The sequence below is a fragment of the Mobula birostris genome, chromosome 12 (assembly GCF_030028105.1).
Source record: "Mobula birostris isolate sMobBir1 chromosome 12, sMobBir1.hap1, whole genome shotgun sequence".
NCBI lineage: Eukaryota > Metazoa > Chordata > Chondrichthyes > Myliobatiformes > Myliobatidae > Mobula > Mobula birostris.
In genome coordinates, this window is record NC_092381.1 from 56,079,566 (window position 1) to 56,095,769 (window position 16,204).

At 40.6% G+C, this 16,204-nt stretch overlaps 1 protein-coding gene across 1 annotated transcript in view; it reads right to left on the reverse strand.

Annotated features, from left to right (window-relative positions):
- Positions 1 to 16,204, reverse strand: part of cyp4t8 (cytochrome P450, family 4, subfamily T, polypeptide 8) — an 81,907-nt gene that overhangs the window by 29,425 nt on the left and 36,278 nt on the right. Inside the window, exons 6-7 of the mRNA XM_072274683.1 lie at positions 11,098 to 11,249; positions 3,873 to 3,979 (exon numbers count right to left, since the gene is read on the reverse strand). Coding sequence (XP_072130784.1) covers positions 3,873 to 3,979; positions 11,098 to 11,249 — 259 coding nt within the window. The remainder of the gene's footprint in view (positions 1 to 3,872; positions 3,980 to 11,097; positions 11,250 to 16,204) is intronic.

Here is a 16,204-nt window from a genome sequence, read left to right on the forward strand (position 1 = left end):
ATACACAAGGTGAAGCCTCACCAGTGCCTAATAAAGCCTCAGCATCACATCCCTGCTCTAGTTTTCTAGACCTCTTGAAATGAATGCTAACATTGCATTTACCTTCCTCACCATCAACTCTACCTGCAGGTTAAACTTTAGGGTGTTCTACACAAGGACTCCCAAGCCCTTTTGAATCTCAGATCTTTGGATTTTTCTCCCCATTTAGAAAACAGCCTGCACAATTATTTCTTCAATATTGTATTTCATTTGCCACTTTCTTGCCCATTTTCCTAATCTATCTAAGTTCATCTGCAGCCTTCCTGTTTCCTCAACACTACCTGCCTCTCCACCAATCTCTGTATCACCTGCAAAGCTGGAAACAAAGCCATCTATTCCATCACCTAAATTTGATATTTAGCATAAAAAGAAGCGGTCCCAACACCAACCCCTGTGGAACACCACTAGCCACTGACAGCCAACCAGAAAAGGATCCTTTTATTCCCATTCACTGCCTCCTACCAACCAGCCAATGTTCTAAACATGCCAGTAACCTTCCTGTAATACCATGCCCTTTTAAATTGGTAAGCAGCCTCATGTGTGACACCTTGTCAAAGGCCTTCTGAAAGTTCAAATATACAATATCCACTGCATCCCCTTTATCTATCCTACAGGTGATCTCCTCAAAGAATTCCAACAGGTTCATCAGGCAGGATTTTCCCTTAAGGAAACCATACTGACTTTGTCCTATCTTGTCCTGTGTCACCAAGTACTCCACAACTCATTCTTAACAATTGACTCCAACATCTTTCCAACCACTGAGGTCAGGCTAACTGGTCAATAACTTTCTTTCTGCTGCCTTCCTCTTTTCTTAAAGAGTGGAGTGACATTTGCAATTTTACAGTCCTCCGGAACCATGCCAGAGTCCAATGATTTTTGAAATATCATTACTAATGCCACCACAATCTATACCGCTACCTGTTTCAGAACCCTAGAGTGCAGTTCATCTTGTCTGGGTGGCTTATGTACCCTTAGGTCTTTTAGCTTTTTGAGCATCTTCTCTTGTAATAGTAACTGCACTCACTTCTCTTCCCTCACACCCTTCAACATTTGGCATACTGCTAGTGTCTTCCACCGTGCAGACTGATGCAAAATACTCATTTAGTTCATCTGTCATTTCCTTGTCTGCCATTATTAATTCTCTGGCCTCCTTTTCTAGTGGTTCTTATCCACTCTCATCTCTCTTTTATTTTTTTTATATACTCAAGAAAGCTTTTACTATCCACTTTGATATTGTTTGCTAGCTTGCTTTCATATTTCATTTTTCCCTCCTAATGATTCTTTTAGTTGCTCTCTGTAGGGTATTAGAAGTTCACCAATTCCCTGTCTTCCCACTAATTATTGCTTTGTTGTATGCCCTCTCTTTAGCTTTTTGTTAACTTTGACCTTCCTTGTCAGTGAAGGTTGTACTATTTTGCCATTTGAGTATTTCTTCGTTTGTGGAATACATCTATCCTACATCTTTGTCATTTTTCCCAGAAACACACACCACTTCTGCCTTGCTGTCATCCCTGCCAACATCACCTTCCCATTTACTTTGGCCAACTCCTCTCTCGTACCACTGTAATTTCCCTTACTCTACTGAAATACTATGTCAGACTTTACTTTCTCCCTATCAAATTTCAAGTTGAACTCAGTCATATTGTAATCAGTGCCTCCTAAGGGTTCTCTCACCATAATCTCCCTAATCACCTTCTGTTCATTACATAACACCCAAACTAGTTTAGCTGATCCCCTAGTAGGCTCATTGACAAACTGCTCCAAAAAGCCATCTTGTAGGCATTCAAGAAACCCACTCTCTTGAGATCCATTACCAACCTAATTTTCCCAATTTACCTGCTTGTTGAACTCTCCCATGACTATCATAACTTTGCCAGTTTGACACGTCTTTTCTATTTCCCATTGTAATCTGTGGTCCACATCCCAGCTACTTGTACTGGTAGTGATTAGAATGTGAAATTCTCCATCATACATCATCGTTGATTGAAGTATTTTTAAAGGGGAATTAGATGGTGTCTTGAACTACAAGGAGAATCAGGACAGCAGAATTCAGCACTGCAGCTCACGTGAAGACAATCACGAGGCAGACTTGAATACCAAGTGCTCCACTGTGATGCCGTGATATTTTATGGTTTATATTTTAATAAGTCAACATGAAATTTTGAAACTGAACTGTGTTAGATGACTATGAAGCATTTTCTTCTCTTGCAGCCAAGCTTGCCAAACCTGGATCTGAATCTCAGTGGATATGTGCTAACAATGTGCAAAGCTTTTAAATTTAACAGCACATTCCTCCATTCTTTAATGCAACATCTTCAACTGCATAGATTATACGGGAGGAGAGATACAAATATCCCATTTATTTGCCAGGCAAAACACAAATTATTAACGTCAACCACTTAAGCAGACAAACTGAATGTTCCAGTCTGTCTGAGATATGATACATTGTTTTAAAGCAGGCTTACTATAGGACTCTCCTATCCAATACGATGGTTAGATGAACTCACCAATACAGAGAGAACAAGGTATCTGTGCTTAAATATAGCTAGGTGATAGAGCTTGCTCCATCTACATTTTCCACAATTTTGACTCCAGGAATAAAACATAGAAACATAGAAAATAGGTGCAGGAGTAGGCCATTCGGCCCTTCGAGCCTGCACCGCCATTCAGTATGATCATGGCTGATCATCCAAATCAGAACCCTGTACCAGCCTTCCCTCCATACCCCCTGATCCCTTTAGCCACAAGGGCCATATCTAACTCCCTCTTAAATATAGCCAATGAACTGGCCTCAACTGTTTCCTGTGGTAGAGAATTCCACAGATTCACCACTCTCTGTGTGAAGAAGTTTTTCCTAATCTCCGTCCTAAAAGGCTTCCCCTTTATCCTCAAACTGTGACCCCTCGTTCTGGACTTCCCCAACATCGGGAACAATCTTCCTGCATCTAGCCTGTCCAATCCCTTTAGGATTTTATAAGTTTCAATCAGATCTCCCCTCAATCTTCTAAATTCCAACGAGTATAAAAGTGCCAGTGCATTGCATCATGATTTTGTGAAATAGACACAGATTCCTTATTTCAAGATCAGTAATAACTCTAATGTGATTTATTTCTAAATAAGTTGAAATTTCAGAAAATACTTCTAAAATATTAAAATGCAGATATTGACTCATTATTGAAATCTGGTGGGAAGTTAAAATAGTTATGAAATCTTATTGTTGTTGAACAAAATTGAATTCAATCTGTTAAATTCAATTTGTTTAAAATCCAGGCCACTGAGATAAAAAGGAAGGTTGACGCATTAAACATTTATTGATTAGGACCTTAAATATTACTGGCAATTAACAGGGTGTGTAAAGGTTATAAATAAAATAAGCCAATTTTTACTACTTCATAAAATAGAGAGGAGTCAGTGATTCAAATGGCTGATTATTTCAAATACTGTGAATGGACGTCTTGGTCAAGCCAGGTGTAAGTTTCTCCACTCACTTACTGGAGACATCGCACAAGGGCAAAAGGCAGTCAACAGCCTCAGACCCTCAATGGAGGACAAAGTCTCATCTTAACCATTACTCTTTTCATTATATCACAATGAACTTGGGAATCTTTCAGTCATGATTCTTGAGTATCTGTTTTGAGAATGTTGAACTCACTTAAGTACATGACATATGCTTATCACGCAGCAGGACCTTGATATCATTAACAGTTTGCTATTGGGATTATAGCTATAAGAAAAGTCTGAAACCACAGCAGATATCACTGTAAAAGTTATTTACACAGCAGAAAACGTAGCTTAACTAGAACTATTAGCTGTTACTATATGCAGACACTTACCGTTGCACAAAGCAGAATATCCAAGAAATCCAAACATCTCTTGTCCTTGATTTTTTCCAATTCTTTCACATCTTTCAATGTCTCTTTTCTCTGCCGTATTACTTCCTCTATTGGATAGAAACCTCATTAGGACAATGCACACACAATTATCACTATAACTAAGATGATTGTACTCGTGCAGGGAGGCAATAAGGCTGAGCAGAAATGTTTCTATGTTTGCATCTTTGTGTTCTTTCTAAAGACTTTTTTTATGTTTGGATAGATTTGTGTCATCAGTGTTGTTGAGAAACAAGAACATGATGTTTGTACATCGTTAAGAATTCAGAATTGGAAATGTATTCTCAAGATAATAGGAAAGCCATTTAGGGTTGAGAAAGAGGACAAATTATATGCCAGTTTAAGATTAGATTTATAAATTTTTGGGAACAGGAAACTGAAACAGGAGGAGGAGTTTAGGAGGTTAATGGCACCTAACGACAACTCCTTTGCTTGCATCTTCGGAAACAGCTCTATTTCCATCTTTAATACCTCTATTTTTCCCTTTCAGGGTTCTTTTGAAGACCCTGACCTGGAGTTACACGTTCACTATGGATCCTGGTGGGAATGGGACCTGCTCTCGGGGTTTCACGACTGGCCGTTTCTCGGCATGCCAAGAGCGTGGCCTAATAGCTTCGCTCACCTTCAGAAGTCTGAGATTTCATGGCTCTGGAGACAGAGGTATCGGTGATCGGTACATCGTGGGAGTCGGAAAATCTAAGGCTGTGTGCCAGGACACCTGAGATCTTTGGGCACAGAGCTTGGAAAAAGTAATGCAACGGACTTTTAACATCATATACCAGCAGTTGTTTGTTATGTCTCCCCTCTCGCTGTGAAACAGAGACATCCCTTTCTTTCTTATTAGGAGAGAGAGAGCCTGTGTTATGTCAAATACTGGGTGAACGAGTAGTCTTTGGAGTACTGCAAGTCTGTGTCTTTCCTGCATGCTTGAGTGCTTGGTGGTGGGTGCTGATGCTTTTTTTTGCTGGTGGGGGGAGGGGGATCATTGCTTGCTGCCACTTACGGGTGGGAGGGAGGGGAGCTAGGGTGGGGGACTTTGGGATTCAGACATTTAACTGCCACTCATTCATTCTTTGGGGGCACTTCTCTGTTTTTTGTGCATGTCTGCAAAGAAAAAGCATTTCATGATGTATATTGTATACATTGCTCTGACATATTGTATATATTCCCCTGTGGTAAATTGGATCAGCAAATCTGCTGATGATACAAAGATTGGAGGTGTAGTGGACAGTGAGGAAGGTTTTCAGAGCCTGCAGAGGGACTTCAAATTATTGAGTATAAGAGCTGGAATGTTATGATGAGGTTGTATAAGGCATTGGTGAGGCCGAATCTGGAGTATTGTGTTCAGTTTTATCACCAAATTACAGGAAGGATATTAATAAGGTTGAAAGAGTGCAGAGAAGGTTTACAAGGATGTTGCCGGGACTTGAGAAACTCAGTTACAGAGAAAGGTTGAATAGGTTAGGACTTTATTCCCTGGAGCGTAGAAGAATGAGGGGAGATTTGATAGAGGTATATAAAATTATGATGGGTATAGATAGAGTGAATGCAAGCAGGCTTTTTCCACTGAGGCAAGGGGAGAAAATAACCCAGAGGACCTGGGTTAAGGGCGAGGGGGGAAAAGTTTAAAGGGAACATTGGGGGGGGAGGGCTTCTTCACACAGAGAGTGGTGGGAGTATGGAATGAGCTGCCAGACGAAGTGGTAAATGCGGGTTCTTTTTTAACATTTAAGAATAAATTGGATAGATACATGGATGGGAGGTGTATGGAGGGATATGGTCCGTGTGCAGGTCAGTGGGACTAGGCAGAAAATGGTTCGGCACAGCCAGGAAGGGCCAAAAGGCCTGTTTCTGTGCTGTAGTTTTTCTATGGTTTCTATTAAATGTACCTTTGAAAGTTTTGATTTAGATTAGCCATAAACTTGCTGAATGATGGCACAGGTATGTGGCCAGCTCCTGCTACTGTTATGTTCCTATCACAAATGACATCCTGTTCCCAGGTCAAAGAATGTAAAGGTAAACAAGAACTTTTAAAGAGCCTGCAGAGTATTCAACCCAAACAACTCCTGTTAAAGCCTGATTTATATTTCTGTGTCAACTTGACACCGTAAGTACTGCGTCGCCGCAAACCCTACGCAGAGCTGACGTGGATCCCTACGCCTGAGCCTGACGCGCACCTCTCCCAAAATGTAACTGCGCATTGCGGCAACGCAGAACGCAACAACAGTGATTGGTCCGCCTGGGAGCATCGTATTTCCTCCTACTTCCCATTGGGCGACTGAAGGGCAGGGAAGGAACTCTGGCTGCAATGTTTTCCATAAAGCTTTACAGACCTCCGAAATTATGGAGGACACATCTCGCTTTTACGAAAAACGACGCTCGCTTTAAACTTGTTTACCCCGAGTAAGACTACTACGACCATGAAGCCTTGTGCGGGCAGGTGTGTGCACATGTGCGACGTGCCCGAATTGCAGAGCAATGCAGACACACCAACGCACAAGTATAAATGCTCACAACGCACGTAGGCCACTTGCGTAGGTTACGGCGTTGGGTTGATGCAGAAGTATAAATGAGGCTTAATACTTAGGCTACGTCCACACTACACCAGATAAATCCGTAACCAAAGCTCTTTCTCTTTGTTTTGACCCTCCGTCCACACTGAAATGGCATTTTCCTCCACCGAAAATGGAGCTTTTCTAAAACGCCGGTTGGGTGTTGTAGTGTGTACAGGGTAACCGGAGCTTTTTAAAAACACTGTCATGACGTGCCGGAACAGATGGTGGCGACAGTGCCACATTTCATTGTTTTCTTGAACGCAACCTCCAACACCACAACAACAACATCTGACAATCGATGTGTAACAGCCTAATGAAACATTGTATGGAAATACAAGATAACACTGATGCAGATGTTTTATACATTTAACAAGGTGCTTTATTAATGTATTGCTTGTGCAAATATTCAATAGATGCAATTGTCACTACTTCCAAAATGTCATTTTTAAGTACAAATGTAGTAGCTTATGTATGACATGGACGTGAAAATGTTAAGGCCAAAAAAGGAAAATTGTAAGTTTCACTTTTACTCAGGTAAAAATAAAATTACTTTTGCCTAGTAACTCATTTTATTGCAGATGTTAAATACAGCAAAATAATACAGAAAGACGTGGTAAAAGTAAAGGCAAACAAATGAGGTTACAGTAAATTTCACTTTCGCCCAGTAACAAGCCTTATTGGATTTAGTTGTAGCTGTTGTCCCTTTCATCAGTGAAGAGGCTATGGCTGTAGGAAAATTTTCCGGGGTGACCCCTCTGTGGGAGTGGGGAAGATGAGGGTCTGTGTGTCCGTATGTGTAGCTATTGTAGTGACTGTGAGGCTGGTATTGTGATGGTGAAAAGTACTGGGGGGTGGGGGGAAGCCATCATATTCCTCATCATTGCAAACCCCTCTGCAACAGAGTTAGTCAGTTTTTCAATGTTCGTCGTCAGCCAGGTCATATTGTCCGTGAACTCCTTGTCGGTTGCCTCCATACGCTACAGTATTTGTTTTTTAAATTTTAAGTCCTCCTGCGTGACAGCCAATAACTGTCCGTCGGTCAGCAATTCCCCTTTAAGTTTTTCTAGTCTGTAATTGGACAAACACGCACCAAGTCTTTCGTTTGGCAATTTCCTTTTAAGTTTTTCTAGTCCGCAACTGGACAAACGCGCACCAAGTATACCGTTTCCTCTTCACTTATTTTCTGTAGATGTGTCCTGCACATGCCCAGTAGGAGGAGATTCGCCCAAATACCCGTTTTAATGTGGACGGAGGTATTTTCAAAAACGCCTGGTGTGGACGCCTATCGTTTTCATGCAAAACTGGCGTTTTCAAAATTATCCGGTCTAATGTGGACGTAGCCTTAATCTCCAGCAATAATATCACTGCCTGTACACACTTTATTCCTCCCCCTTATATTATCACCAATTCCAATCAGCTGCTCTCAGATTATCTACTGCCATGACTAATTCTGCAACACTCACTGTGTAAAACAAAGCTTCATCTGCACTTGTTCTAAATCTTAATTTTTTCCGTCTGCTTCAAGCTAATGCTGAAAGTATACACTAATATTTTATTTTATTTCTCATAATGTTATATATTTATATTAACTTTTCTATAAATTTCTGCAATCACTTAAAATCTCCCATAACAAAAGCAGTGCATAAAGACATGGTCTAATCCCTGACAGTCTTCTAGCCATCCAGTTGTGTAGGCTAATGTGAAAATATCAACTTTCTGGTAATTTATTCATTTTTTCAGGCAAGACCATGATTTGTTGCCTATCCCTAGCTGCCACTGATTGAGTGGTTTGCTGGGCCATTAAGGGGGCAATTAAGGATCATCCAACCACAGTGGTGAGTCATATGAGCCAGAATAGGTAAGCATTGCAGATTTCCTCCTCTGAAGAAACCAAATTAACAAGACAACACAGAGAAAATGCTGGAAGAACTCAGCAGGCCAGGCAGTATCAATGGAAAAGAGTTAACAGTGAACATTTCGGGCCTAGACCCTGCTAAATTAACTAGATGTGATTTTACAGCAATTCACAGGTTCAGTGGTACTCAAAACCAAGTCTTTGTCAGACTGAGGCAGAGTCTAAAGCTACACATAAAATCTTTTTCAACATCCTCATCCTTGATCACTACAAAACCTTGAGCCCAAACGATATGCCAAGTACCATTCCCTATCTTCATTCACCCCACATCCCAATCTTCTTTTCAACTGTGTCCTGCAACACCATTTTATCCCCCATCCTAACCTACCTCCAGTGGGACTTCTCTGACTACACTCCCACTTCACTAATATCTAGCACAGCCGTCTGTACCCAATTGTTCTTAAGCACAATCTTCTCCAATCTCCACCCTCACCTTTTCAAATTGAACCCCAAGCTAATAGCCATACAGCTCAGAAACAGACCATTTGAACCAACTGGTTCATAGTGACCAAGATATCCATCTAAGCCAGTCTCATTTGCAAACTAATATCCAGCCCAAACGTCTATTGCTACTCTACCCCTTTCCAATGCAGTTGTCCTCTATAAGGCAGACTCTCACCATCCAAAAGCTAAAGACAGCTAGACCTTCTTCCCTCATCTCCAATGAGCTGAATCGACAGTCTTGCTCCTGACCTCATACTTTCCCATCCGCATCATTAACAATGCTTTTGATCTTGTGTCGAATAGAACTTTGTAGTTTTAGGCTCTCGCATGAAATGATGCAACTTACATGAATGGTATTTTTGACCTTTATATTTTGTACTGCTTGTCACTAAATCAGTACTTTGCATTGTCTTGTGAATCAAAAACCCTTTCTTGTCCAATCCATCGGTATAGGATTTTGGGTCGTAATCAATAGAAACCATAAAAAAGGAAGTTATGCCATTTTTTAATAATATTAATCAGTGGTTTGACCTTATCTCATGTCCATAATGTCCAAAGCAGGTAGGCACTGAGATTTTAAAAGCATGCAAAGGAATTGATAAGAGAACCTAAAGGAAAATAAGATTTCGTTTCACAAGGGATTTGTTACGATCTGAATGGTCTGTCTAAGAAGAATTATTGTAAAGCAATTGGATATATATTTGGAAAGGGAAAAAGCATATTGATAAATAATGAAGAGTTAAGACAAAACAACACAAGCTTAAAGGGAAAGTGGCTTGAAGTCTGTTACATGATTCTATGAAATTTTATCCACATCATACCAGGGCTGAGGACAAAGTCCTCTGTACTCACTCCCCTGTGTAGCAATGTGGAAGAGGATTGAAACACTCTAGCCAGCTACCATTAACACTTCATTTACTTCTTTCAGTGTGCTGGGGTGAGTACCATCAGAAGTCAATACATGCATGTAAAGTTAAAGTTACTTTCGCCATCTCTAACAAATTTTTTATATCCCCTCACAAATAAACTGACATCATCTGTGTACCAACCTTGTCTCAGGGTCAGAAGGTTGTAGATTCAAGCTCTACCTAGAGATGCTTGGAAATTCGGACCAACTTTTCAAGTTCAATGGTGCTGCATTTCAGAGTTGACTTAAAATGCCTTCCCCCATGTTCTCTTCAATAGATGTAAAAGATTCTATGCTACTGTTTGAAGAGAAGTGAATTCTGGCCATAATTTATTATTCAACTTATGCTCTGAAATATGTTAGAAGGATATTTATCCTGGACAAAATGACTTGCTGATTTGTTCTAGCAATGGTACCATCCTTTATCGATGTTTCAGCGAACACAAGCAAGAATAAACAGCTTTGCTGTTTCAATACAAATCTTTGAACCGCCTCCACTACTTTATTATTGCGGATAATAAAAGTCAAATAGTTAAGGTTTTTATTCTCCTTCCTGACTTTCTTCAATCTGATGAAGAAATAAGTCATTAAAACGTGCCAAGACTTTGTTTCATCACAAACTCCATAACTGACACAACCTGATTTTATTATTGAATACAGTCCGTCCTCCGTATCCACAGGTTCTGCATCCGCGGACCGAAAATACTGTACAAGTATCCCCCGCTATCCGAAAGTAGAGTGTTCGTTTGAAACCTTTCGTAAGCTGAACCCAAAAAATAACCTACCAAATCGTACCAAATAACACATAAAACCTAAAATAACACTAACATATAGTAAAAGCAGGAATGATATGCTACTAGCAGAACCAATAGTAACATCGGCAGCTTTCAAGATTCTTTCTCTCTGCGTGTAAATAGTACGAATGGTGGACGCAGGCAAGTTCAATGCACGCACGTCTTTATTTTGTTTACTACAATCGAAACGCTTAATTACGTCCAGTTTTACGCTAAGTGTAACACCCTTACGAGCTTTCTTAGGCTCTTCTGATACCTTAGGACACATCTTGCTAACGGATGCACAAAATAAATCGAGATAAAGCACTCTCGCTGCTCGGGGTGCGCACTGCCTCTATAACGGCTCGCTGCAAAACAAATGCTGGATGCTATTTTCACTTTTCGTAACACCCTTACTCTTAGGCTTTTATATAAGGGACTTGAGCATCAGCGAATTTTGGTATCTGCAGGGGTTCGCAGAACCAATCGCCCGCGGTTACAGAAGGCCAACTGTACTTCATTAGAGCTTGTATATTTTGTGACTACATCTACTTGGCAAGGGCTTCATACTTACCAGTATGACGGTGCGCCAAGTTGCAAGCTTTCCGGAAACGAAATCCAGACAGGCTCAGATAGTAGATAAGGTTGCTGTGATATGGAAAAATTCTAAACCGTTGATTGGAGAGGAAACACAGCCTGTACACAGCCTGGATATATGAGTTGTCACTGGAAAATTAGAAAGAAGTCCATAAAACTCCATTCAGTTAATACTCATTCACATAGGTTATGCAATTAAAATCTGGCATTTACAAGAGCAGCACATTAGAAATAGCCATGTTGATAAGGGATTGATCAGTATGTAAACAGTGATTCTGATCTGAACGTACAGCATTTCAGGTATTTATTTACAAGAGGTCTGGAACTCCCATTCTTATTTAAATGAGGAATATCTCCGGGATGTTAGGTCAGAGGCCTAACATTTTTCAAAATGTTAACAGTTCTTTACATTAAAAAAAACGCACAGGAAAATTGTACCATCTTGGAAAATGAGCTTTACCACTCCCTCTTCATCAATGATCTCCAAGTAATGAACAGCTTGCTGGAATTTTTTTTGCATTTTTTCTACAGCAAACAATCCAAATATCCCCTCACACTTCCGGAAGTTCAGAAGTGAGAGGATGCATTTCTCTTCCATGTGTGTAATTTCAATACTAACAGTGACAGACCCATGGATTGGTTTGTTCCGGCTGGTCCACCAAGGAGATGCTGCGTGCACTACAGGAAAAATCTTTCACGTCTACAAGAGAAATCTCAAGTTGATCAGCAACGTTTTTTCTCAAGGTAAATTTAATTGAGTCAACTCCTAACCAAAGTCAATAGGCAAACTCCAACTTCAACAAGCCTGTCAGTGACAGAGGTTATTGTGAGTGTCTTGGTTATTTGTTGAATGAGCAGCATTAGGGAATTATCACTTTGTGTGTCCACAGTTAATGGGTAAAATTATCAATGAGTTGCTTCATTCAATTTGGAATTACTGTTGAAAAGTGAAATCAATAGAAAGAGTGAATTTAGCAGGTAACTCTCCTCTACTTCAGATTTGCTGGGATGTGAGATCAGAATCCAAGCCAACTGCAGCCAATGTAAAACTGACCTGAGCCCAAGGGCATATGCAGTCAGTTTGTAGTGGCACAGATTGGGGCTACAGTGAAACCATGCACTGAAAAATAGGAATGGCTTTCTATGCTTCCTCTACTCACCTGGTCTTTGTGGGGAATCACTATTCCCATGTTTCACCAAATTACTGCATTGATTTATAAAAAGCTCTCCCTGCCCAATCCGGTCTCATGGACTTGTTCTTTTATACCCGGCCTGATTCCAACATGTGCAGATGGGCTTTTTCAGGCTCTGCCTCCAACAACAACACTAAGGTGCCACCGAAAAGAGGTGACTCTTTGCGTGCAGCTCTGATGGGAATCATCGCATTTTCTCATTTAGGACTGCTACAGCTGAAATCCACAGTCACAGACATGTAAGCAACATCATTTTAAGATGAATAATCTCTTCTCAGGCTTCCAGCCAGGTATAGGTATTGATTTTAACTGACATTTTGAAAACAAACTCAGCCATCTGCATCAGGGATGGATGATGCCTAAGACATGTCTAGTTCCCTAGTCCGGGGATATATATATGTAACAGAGCATCCTGATCCTTTCCTTATTGGTGCAGGGGATTTTAACCAAACCAGTTTGAACAAGTCTCTGAACAACTACCACCAACATGTCACCTGTGGAACCAGAGGAGCCAAAACCATGACTACTATTATACCAGCATCAAGAATGCTTACTATGTCACCCCATGCCCACGCTTTGTAAAGTCCAATTAGCTGGCTGTACTTCTACTCCCAGTGTATAAGCAAACACTAACGACTGCCGCACCAGTGGTGAGGACAAGGGAGGTGGGGGACTGGACAACACTCAAGAATTCATCCTCGAATCTGAATACATCACAGTTGTCACCAACTTGTGTGGATAGGTGTGCGCCTTTGAGAACATACCAGACATACCCAAACCAAAATCCGTGGATGAACCAGAAGCTTCGTAGTCTGCTGAGGCCTAGATCTGTGGCATTCAAGACCGACAATCTACAACTAGGTAAGATGTCCAGGTACAAACTGTGGAAGGCTACCTTCAGAGCAGGAGACATAATTCCAATTGATGTTAAAAGACGGAAAAGGATGCACATCAGTTCTGGCAGGATCTACAGGCCGTTACTTCCTACAAAACAAAACCTAACATCGTGAATGGCTCTGATGCTTCACTACCAGATGAGTTCAACACCTTTTATAGACACTTTGAAAGGTAGAATAAAACTACACGTGCAAATCCCTGCAGCATCTGGTGACCCTGTCTCTGTCTTGAAGGCTGACATCAGAACATCTTTCAAGAGGGTGAACCCTCGCAAAGCATCAGGCCCTGATAGTGTACCTAGTAGGGCTCTGAAAACCTGTGCCAACCAATTGGCAGGAGTGTTCAGGACATCTTCAATCTCTCACTGATGCAGTCAGATAGTTCCACCTCCTTTAAAAGTGCAACAGTCATACCCATGCCTAAGAAGAGCAGGATGAGCTGTCTTAACAACTATCGTGCAGTGGCACTCACTTCAACTGCGATGGAAGTTGGTCATGGCTGGAATCAACTCCTGCCTAGGCAAGGATCTGGACCTGATGCATTTTGCCTATTGCCACAATAGGTCCACGGTGGATGCAATCTCATTAACTCTCCACAATAGCAATACCACCAAAAGGCTGTTGTTGATCAACTACCGCTCAGTGTTCAACACGATCATACAAGCTCCAAAATCCTGGGCCTCAGTACATCCCTCTGCACCTGGATTCTTGATTTCCTCACTGGATACCACAGCCAATGCAGATCAGAAATAACAGAGCCACCACGCTGAAAATCAATACCGGTGCACCAGGGGTGTATCATCCCATTGTTCTACTCTGTTCACACCCATGACTGTGTGGCTAGGTGCAGCTCAAATGCCATCTATAAATTTGCCAGCAACACAACTTTTGTTAACAAACTTTCTTATGGTGACAAGGAGATGTACAGGAGCAAAATAGATCAGCTGGTTTAGCGGAGTCGCAACTTTGCAGTCAACATCAGGAAGACTAAGGAATTGATTATGAACCTGAGGAATGGAAAGTTGAAGAAACACACACCAGTCCTCATTGAGGGATCAGCAAAGAAAAGGGTGAACAGTTTTAAATTCTTGGGCATCAACATCGCTGAAGATCTATCATGGGCCCAACATATTGATGCAATTAAAAAGACACAGCAGCAGCTATATTTAATTAGGAATTTGAGGATTCTTGGTATGTCCCTAAAGACACGAGCAAATGTCTACAGATGTACCGTAGGGGGTATTCTAACTGGTTGCATCGCTGGTAATGGAGGGGTCACAGCATAGTATCAGAAAAAGCTGCAGAAAAGGTAATGCTTTAGAAAAGTGGCATCCATCATTATGGGCCCCCCATCATCTGGGACATGCTCCCTCCTCATTGTTACCATCAAAGAGGTGGTACAGGAGCCTGATGAGAGACATTCAACGTTTCAGGAGCAACATCTTCCTGTTCAACATCAGATTTCTGAATGGACAATGAATCAATGATCACTACCTCACTTTCTTCTCTCTTTTTGCACTACATATTTAATATTTCATATATATATAGTAATTTATAGTGTTTTTATTATGTATTGCAATGTAGTGCTGCTGTAAAACAAACAACAAATTTCTCAATATTTGCCAGTGATACTAAACCAGTTTTTGATTCTGAACAGATTGTCAGACATAACCTACAAGCATAGATCTGGTGAAAGACCTATGTATGCAGGGTACATGCTTTTCATATGATGTACACCACAGTCTTCTAAAGCACATTGACAAACATCTTCAAGGAAACACACATATTCTAATTGACATTTCTGGGGAATTTACAACCTTATTATTCTTGAATATGTTTAAGTACATTTGCAGCTCTATATCTCGGGTCCACATTAACCCCAGTTGTTGAACGGCTTCTATCTTGCCCAGATTCCTCGATAAGTATTTGGTAAAAATGCTAAGGAACTCTAATAGAAAATACAGTATGTTGAAATTCATTGCTTTGGCTAAGTAAGTAAGGCATTGTAATTTCTGAATTTAAGTTTAAGCCCATTGTAAATATATTTTCATGAAAAAAATAAGTACCTTTCATTTAATAGTTATCATTTTCTAGTGTAAGATCTATTGTCAGATGCAAATTTTAAAAAGTGAATCATTTAATATCAAAGCTGCCACTTTGTAAGTAACTCCTCCCTGCAGGATACCCTAGACTTTCAGGGAAAAAAAATAAATTTGGCAAAAGAATTAAACAGAAAGAGCTCCTGAGGAAACTTCACACAAAAATAATCTTTTGCAATAACCATGAGTTACAGTTGTAAGAAAAAGTTTGTGAATCCTTTGCAATTACCTAGTTTTCTACATTAATTACTCATAAAATATGGTCTGATCTTCATCTTAGTCACAATAATAGAAAAACACAATCTGCCTAAACTAATAACACACAAACAATTGTACTTCTTCTCGTCATCACTGAGTACACCATTTAAACAATCACAGTCAAGGTTCAAAAAGGTATCTGAACCTCTGGGGTAATGCCTTCTACAAAAGCTATTTGGAGTCAGGTGTTCCAATCAATGAGATGAGATTGGAGGTGTGGGTTATAGATACAAAGACACAAAGTCAGGTTACTGACAGAGCCCACACTTCTCAAGAAAGGTCTCTTTATGTGGACCTTGCCTCGATCAAAACAACTTTCAGAGGACCACAGAAAAAAAGATGTAGACATACAAAGCTGGAAAGGGCTACAATAGAAGTTCTAAAGACCTGAGTGTTCATCTGCCCACCAAAGAGAAATTAACTCCAAATGGAGGAAGTTGAGTACTGTTGTTCCTCTCCCTACTTGTGGGCATCCAGCAAAGATCACAACGAGAGTACAATGTGCATTGATGAAGGAAGTGAAAAAAGAACCCAAGGGTAACAGCAAAAGACCTGCAGAAATTTCTAGAACTTGCTGAAGTCTCTGCTCATGGAATTTAATGCAGACAAGGTTGAGGTGTGGCACTTTGGTAGGACCA